This window comes from Ceratotherium simum, chromosome 39 (genome assembly GCF_057802395.1).
Source record: "Ceratotherium simum simum isolate JZ-2026a chromosome 39, ASM5780239v1, whole genome shotgun sequence".
Taxonomy (NCBI): domain Eukaryota; kingdom Metazoa; phylum Chordata; class Mammalia; order Perissodactyla; family Rhinocerotidae; genus Ceratotherium; species Ceratotherium simum.
Genome location: NC_141938.1, coordinates 12,883,497 through 12,891,316, shown reverse-complemented (window position 1 = coordinate 12,891,316; position 7,820 = coordinate 12,883,497). Strand labels below are relative to the sequence as shown.

Genomic DNA, 7,820 nt, shown 5'->3' with positions numbered 1-7,820 from the left:
AGGGTAGGGACACTGAAGCAGAAGAGGGGCTAGGAAGTGTCCATTCTCCGGATTCTGGCAGGCTCATTTGTTGTCTTTGTTGCTTCTTGCTTTAGATTACGTGATATCTTTCGTGGACATCGACATCTTGTCTCCCTAACTGGTTTATAAGCTTCTTGTGGAGATGTCTGCCATGGTCTCTTATTCATGGTTAATTAACCCAAGCAGCCTCACCGACTTTCTCAAAATGACTAGAGAAGTGGGGCCCTGCATGACCACCCCTCAAGGTCTTTTCTGCAAGGAAAGCCGGATCCTCTCTCTGTTACGTGACTTCAGACATCCAAGGAGCCTGGGTGATGCCCTGTAGCTGATGTACGTGAAGAACGTATTCCCTCTTTTGGCCGTGGTGAGTTTCCGCAACGGCAGGCACACAGATGCAATGTTTTTACCAGGAATATGCCAGGTTCCTGTGGCCGCTGTTGTGAATTTGGAAGATCTCATTTGCCTTTTAAATTCCTGTAGGCCCGCTTGATACCTGCCCACACCTGTGACGTGGTCTCTAAGTGGCTGATGGCTGAGCATCCAGAAATGCCTTCAGTAGCACAAACGGAATCGGGAAGCTGGAGAAACCTAGCAGCATCCACATCTTTTGTACGTTGGAGTATCTGTTTCCTATGGCTGCTCTAACAATTCACCACAAATGTAGTGGCTTCAAACAACACAAATTTGTTCTTGTACGCTTCTGGATGTCAGAAGCCCGAAATGGGTCTTAAGGGGCTAAAATCAAGGTGTCGGCATCATGTCTTTTCCAGCTTCTAGCAGTTTCCTATATTCCTTGCCTTTTGGTCTCATCATTTCAACCTCTGCACTGTTGTCAAATCTCCTTCTCTGTCGCTGACTGTCTCTCTTTTCTTATTAGGATCCTAATGATGACACTGGGCCAACGCGGATAATCTAGGATCATCTCCCCATCTCAAGATCTTTAATCCCACCTGCAAAGTCCCTTTTGCCACAGAAGGTACCATATTGACAGGTTCCAGGGATTAGGATGTGGACATCCTTGGGGGGCCCATTCTTCCGTCTACCATCTGGGGAACAAAAGCAGAACTACCGGTGCCAAGACACAAGGGACTCCGTGACAGTGCTAGAAAAACTCTGTGAAAACATAAATTAGAGCTCATCATTTTTCTGCTCACAGCTGTCCCATGCTCCTCGCTGCTCTCAAGAGAAAGACCAAAGTCCTCCTGGTGGCCTGTGAGTTCTTATATGACACCCCTCTGACCTCACCCCCCTCCCCTCCCCTTTGCTGAGTCCGCCTAGCGAGGCTGGCCTCCTGGCTGCGCGCGGTATAGATATATATACTTTTAAACTTTTTCCGGACTTGGAGCTTGCCCGTCCCTCCTGGACCCATCTGTTCTTGGTTTCTGGTCTCAGATCTCAGCTCAAATGTCATCTGCTCAGGGAGGCCCACCTCTCCACCTTCACCGGAATAGCCTCTCTCCCCACCCCCCACATGGCCGCTGGTCACTCTCCAGCTCCTGTCCCGTCTTCATGGCAAGTGATAGTATCTGAAATGATCAGCTTGATTTATTCATTTCTTGCCTGTGGGCTCGGACAAGAATTGACCCTCCCAGAGACCACGAACGGGGTGGTCTTGCCCACCGTTGGGCCCCCCAGTTTTGAGTACCCTGTCCAGGCGCTCTGTAGGTGCCCAGCGTGGGTCACTGTGTGCCCGCCAAGACTGGCCAGAGCGGAGCAGGCAGGGCGGAGGGGGCAGGGCGGCCCTGCCCGCCTGGACAGCCCGGAGAAGGCGGGAAAACGAGGCGGGAAAAATCAGCAAACAAGCTCTGCGGGTGGGCAGGGTGGGGAGCACTGGCGGGCCCTGACGCTAGGAAATGGGGCTGGGGGCGATCAGGCTGGCCATCGGGGTGCAGGCGGTCTCCTAGAGGGTCCCCCATATTCTCCTGCACTGTTTAGCCATTGATTCCGGCCTTCCTTGTCCTACTGGTCAATGAGTGCCCAGGAAGGGGGGCTGCGGGAACGGACTTTAGAAGGTCAAGGAGTCTCTACTCTGGGGGGGGTCCCTGCCCCAGGGGTCCCTAGGGACCCTGGGGGGCACGCACGGTGGGGGCGCCCAGGTCCCGCCACTGGGCCCCGTTGCACGCTGGGCGCGCCCAGCAGACCGCGCAGGCCTGGGCGGGGCCGTGGCCCGCTGGGCGGAGGGGGGGGTGGACAGAGGCGGGGGCGCCCCCCACCCCCTTTCTAGCTTCCCGCCACTGTGGCGGCCAATCACCAGGCAGGCGCCCGCCCCCGGCGCGGCCTCCCGCGGCCCCGCAACTCCCAAACGCCGAGTTTTCGCGGGAAAAAAATCAGAGCAGCTGGCAGCGCGGCGGGCAGTGGTGGCCGTCCGGGCGCTCCGGGTCGCACGCACGTCCGCGCGGGGTCCGGGCCACGCACGCGGCGCCATCGCCATCCCCAGCCGGGCCAGGCGCGCAGGCAGGCGAGTGCATCGGGGCGGCCGGAGAGGTGAGCGGCCGGGCGGATCGGGCCGGGGGCACCCGGTGCACCGGGCGCGGAGACTTTGCACAACTTTCCGGGGCGGCCCGGGACGCGCAGCCAGCAGGGGCGCACGCGCCCCCCGCCCCGGGGCTGCCCTGCACGCGTCTCGGGTCTGCCCCCGCCCGGCCGGCCCCTGGGAGTCCTCCCCGCGCCCCGGGGCTGGGGCCGCGGCGAGCCGATCGTCGCCGCCGCCCCGCGGGGGTCGCGCCGGCCGGGTGGGGGAGGGCCCGGCGCGCCGCGGGGGAGGATGTCAGGCTCCGCGCCTGCGCGCGGGGCGCCCCGCGATTCAATTGTCGCGCCCGAGCCCGATTTCGCGCGCCCTTCGTTCCCCGGGCGCGTCTGGGCCAATGGGGAGCGAGCGGGGCGGGGCGGCCGGGCGCGGCGCAGCCAATCAGCGAGGCGGCCCAAGTGCAGGGGCGGGACTTGGCGCGCGGGGCCCCGGCCGGTCCCGGCGGAGGGGGTGGGCGTGGGCGCGCCGGCGTGGCCCGCGCGGGCGGGCGGGAGCACAAGAGGGGCGCCGGGCCGGGGTCGGGGGCCGGGGCGGGCGAGCCGGCGTCGGGGCGGCCGCGGGGCCGAGGTGAGTGGGGCGGCGCGCGCGGGGGCGGCCGGGACGGGGCGGCCGGTTGCCATGGCCACCGCGGGGCCGGCCGTGTCGCGCACGCGCGCGGGGGCCCCGGGGGTCGGGGGCTCGCGGGTCCCGGGTGGGGTCCCTCCCGTCCGGGCACGCTTGATTGAGTTCCCCGGGACTTCTGAAGTTGCAAGCCGCGCCGGACTGTTGGGTTTCCCCCTGGCTTCAGTATTAATCCAGGAGGGAGCGAATGAATGAATGAATGAATGAACAAAGTCGGCCCTTCCTGGTTTGGCTGTGTCCTCCTCGCTCCTCTGGACATTGGGGTTTTTTAAAACCCTGTGAAAGGCGAGGGGGGTTGGACTGAGCGGTCCAAGATGCCTTTCGTCCTCCCCTAATTTCTTACTGCTCTTTAATACTGCACCGGTGTTCGTCCTTAATGCATTAACTCGTTAATTACTCTGCCAGGCCCTGGGCCAGCTCTGGCAATCGATGGGGAGGAGGGGGCTGGAAGGGCGTTCCCGGAGTTTCCTGGTGTCCCCAGGCTGGACAAAAGCACGAGTGACCTGAGAATGGCACAGCCTGGCAGCGGCAGAACTGACTGAGGGGTCCCCTCTCTCCCCCTCCAGCACCAGCAGGCACCATGTGGATCCAGGTTCGCACCATGGACGGGAAGGTGACCCACACCGTGGACTCGCTGTCCCGGCTGACCAAGGTAGAGGAGCTGAGGAGGAAGATCCAGGAGCTGTTTCACGTGGAGCCCGGCCTGCAGAGGCTGTTCTACAGGGGCAAGCAGGTAAACCCGCCCTGCAGGCTGCCCGCCCGCCCGCCACCTTTGTTCTTGCCTCGTCCAGGCACCGCATGTCCACTGCTCCCCCCTCGTCCTGTCCCGCTGCACGTCTCCACAGAAACCTCCAGTGCTGAGCCAGGAACAAAGGCTCACTCGCAGGCTGACACACCGGGTGGGCAGCCGGCACCCGAGGCACCGGCGTCTGTAGCGTTTGGGCTCTGTAACTCCCTTCTTTATTTTTGAAGCTCCCCTCAGAATAATTCCTAGAAAAAGAAGTTAGAGGTGGCCGACAGGGCTGATGCATTTCAAGGAAGAGCCCAGAATCGGTTATACACCAGGACGCAAGAGACCGGGTTTTTCTTTGAAACACACAGCGATGGCCCACAGCCTGCGCCTAGTTAGCATTAGCCCCTGCAGGCTCTGGCTTCTAGAAATTTGGATCAGCGTATTCAGAGGCCGGAGATGGTGTTGGGTGATCAGAGATTTCCTCCACTCTGGGCCTGCTCTCCAGCGGGGCTGCCCGGGAACGGGGGGCTTCGGCTTTCCGCGGGGTCTGCTGGCCCTCTCCTGTCTCCTTTCCTTGCGCTCTCTCCCCGGCCCCTTGTTTGAGCCGTTTAAAATGGCCACCCTTGCTGTCTCAGCTGCCCACGTTTGGGATGCTTTCTTCAGTGGCACGGAGGGGTTTCCATTTTTGTCGGTGTCTTTGGGGGGACGGTGGGACCTACTGCGAGTGGGATTTCCAAGGTGGGGTACAATGGTAAGACAGAGAGTGTCGCCCCCGTCTGCTGGGCTCGTCCTGGAGTTGGTGGCCTGTAGGGACAGCGGAGAAGAGACGACTGGATTAAAAAGTCTTCAGTTGGGCTGTGTGTGTGCCCGACTTCGTTGTTGTCGCATTTTGGACTGGAGACTGCCGCCATCTGGTGTCTAGATTGGAAAGTAAACGCCCCGCGCTGGGCCAGGATTTTTGGGGGCTGGGAGGATCCTGTGCGCTTACCCGAAAAGAGAGCTGATGATTAATTTCTCGGGCTTGTGGTGCCCTTGGAGAACTTGAGCCTCTTCCTGTGAGAGCGACGATGACTTGAATGTCTTAAGAATCTGAGTGTCCCCGCCCCGCCTGGGGAGGGGAAGCCAGCCCGCGGACTTGGGGATTTGACTGTGCATTCGCGGGCGAGCTGAGAAAAGCCGGGGTGCTGTCTCTCCCGCCTCCTCCGACGGTGGCTCATTTTCGTGGCATCCAGACTGATGTTGATTTGCCACTCAGTCTGTCTGTTCAGCAGAAGGCCCTTCCGCGGTTTCTGGAAACCTCTGGCGTGTGGCTGCTGAACAGTTCTCGGCATAGTGCAGAGGCGGGTGGGATCAGGTTCAGGGGAGCGATCATTTTTGAGCGCCAGCTATGTGCCAGGCGCTGTGCGTTTTAATTTTTACATTTCAAACGCAGAAAAGTTGCAAGAGCCCCGAACACTTTAACGTCACCCCGTAGATTTTTACCAGCAACATTCTGCGTATTCGCTTTACCACGTAGCATTCTTTCTGTCCTCTGTCCGTCCACCGATCCGTCTTATTTTGGGGATACATTTCAAAGTCAGTTACAGACACTAGTTCGCGTCACCCTAAGACGCCTCAGCGTGCCCGTCCTTAACTAGAGTTCAATATTTGTTTGTGGTTCTTGTTTCTTTTTAGGTAAAACTTGTGTGTAGTGAGAGAGACACAGCTTAAGCGGAGTAGTTGGCGTTTTGACAAGCGTCTACACCCGCGTAACCGATCCCTTGTCTTCCTTCATTTGTAGCATAGTATTCGGTCCACGTAAAAGCCTTCGTAGCATCTGTGTCAGTTATCAAGCGTGGCGATGACAGGAACACCGATGTGCGTTAGACGCATCCATCGTGCCTTCAGTCGTCAGGATGTTGGTTATCAGAGACACTGTGGCTTTGTTAGTTCTCGGAAGGTCCCATCTTCCCGTGTAACCTCTGTAACTGCTGCGCCTTCTCCCTCCCGGTGCTCCTTCCCGCTCGGCGGCTTTGTGAGGGAATGCGGAGTCGTTTCTGTCTTCCGGTAAGGAAGCCAGGCCTCAGAGCGTGATGCAATTTCCTCAAGGTTGCTCGGCCGCCCGGGGGTGTGGACAGTGCCGGGAGGGTGGGGGACGAAGGCACACAGCAGCAGCCGCAGCTCCGAGCCAGCCAGTCAAGCCTGCAAACAGACCTGGCTCATGGCAGTAGGAAGCAGCGCCGTTTCCAGCGGGTGCAAGAGAGCGGTTGTTTTTCCAGAATGTTCTAGAATGTTCATGATCTTTTTTTTTTTTTCTCCCTCCCTTTTTAAAGAAACGGCATTGCAGTCCCGGGTCTGCAGTGAGGTCGGCTGAGACGCTAAAGCAGAACACAGTTGAGTCTTTCTTCAGGATATGGGAGGGTTTCGTGGCTGGCTTGTTTAGGCTGAATAGGTTGGCGGTTATGTCGCTTGATTGGCGGAAATGCAGAGACGAATGGGGGAAGGGACTTCGGGCGGCAGGCCCAGCCTGGGCAAGGGCGACAGGCATCTGGCGCTTTTTTTTTTTGGCTGCCCATAAAGATAACAATAGCTGTCATTTGTGGTGCCTTTAATACCCAGGTACAATGCTTTGCACTTGACATAATCTTCTCCAGTGGCCTGGTCCACTGGCTCTGGCCGGTGACTCGGTCTGTGATTTCACGCCAACCCCCGCGGGCTAATTGTGGACCCGCCACGTCCTGGCACGGCGAGAATTCGGGGGGGTGGGTAACGGACAGGAAGGGCTGAGCCCGTGCCTGGCTCAGTGAAGACTCGATAGATCAGCTCGGAGTCTCCCCCTCGGCATGGCTGACATTGGGGCCGGATCATTCTGGGGGGGGCGGTGTCCTGGGCACCGTGGGGGGTTGAGCAGCATCCCTGGCCCCACCCACTCAATGCCAGGAGCTCCCCCACAGATGTCCCCAAACATCACCAGTGTCCCCTGGGGGGCAGTCGCTTCTAGTTGAGAACTACTAATTTAGTAGACAGTTTACTTTGGGAAAACAGCTCAAGAGGCTGTGTTGAGGTCAGTCGGAAAGATCAGTTGAGATGGTGGCCTTGCGAGGATCGCTCAGGTCACAGTGCCCCTCCCCCCCCCAACGTCCCTGCTGCATTGGCCTTTTCTGAACGCCGACCGTGTTGTCCCGAAGGGCAGGGTCGGGCGGCAGATACGACGGCCCCCTCCCAGAGACCCGTCCTTCAGGCTGCGTGAGGGAGGGTCCCCTTCCCTTGAGAGCTCCCAGCTGGGGGGCACGCCCTCCAAGCCAGGGGTCAGCAAACCCTCTCTGCAAAGGGCCTGATAGTAAACAGTTGTCTCCGTGGGGACAGCTCGGCTCTGCCACCGGAGCTGGAGAGCGGCCATAGACGGGGCGCAAATGAAGGGGCCTGTCCCACGCGAGTCCCCGTAAAACTTTATTTACGGAACAGCTGTAGTCCAGAACCGTCATGCTGGCTGTGGGGTGTGACTTACACCCCGAGCTTCCATCTGGCCTCTCGGGTGTGTGCTTCCAGGTTTTACTGTTAGGAACGGCGTTGCCGTGGAATGTGCTGGAACAGGTCCCCCGGGGCACTGTGTTGCAAGAGCTTTTCCGGGGCAGGAGCTCTCACGCTGGTCTCAGGGCCCCTTTCCACCCTCCAAAGCGGTGGGGGGACCCCGGAGAGCTTTTGTGGCTGTGGATGGTGTTGTTTTTCTTGTATTAGAAATCGAAAGCCAAGGAGATTCCAGCCTGAGGGGACACGTGCGCACGTCCCTTTGGGTGTCAGAACCGTCGTGTCGTCTCACATCATGTAGGATCTGGGGTCTCCTCTGTACCCCCGTGAGCCCGTGAGAGTGAAGATGGCAGGTAACATTGTGGTGTCATTGTGACAATAGTTTGAGCCTCGTGGACCCCAAAATGCCAC

The 7,820-nt window shown here is 59.3% G+C and overlaps 1 protein-coding gene across 2 annotated transcripts in view; it reads left to right on the top strand.

Annotated features, from left to right (window-relative positions):
• Positions 1-2,347: 2,347 nt before the first annotated feature.
• UHRF1 (ubiquitin like with PHD and ring finger domains 1) overlaps positions 2,348-7,820 on the top strand; it is a 30,933-nt gene continuing 25,460 nt past the window's right edge. Inside the window, exons 1-2 of one of the 2 annotated variants that reach the window (XM_087425686.1) lie at positions 2,348-2,505; positions 3,736-3,902. In XM_087425686.1, coding sequence (XP_087281812.1) covers positions 3,750-3,902 — 153 coding nt within the window. In that variant the 5' untranslated portion in view covers positions 2,348-2,505; positions 3,736-3,749. Of the gene's footprint in view, positions 2,506-3,098; positions 3,116-3,735; positions 3,903-7,820 lie in introns of those variants that run through there. The other variant, XM_087425685.1, reaches the window with a different exon arrangement.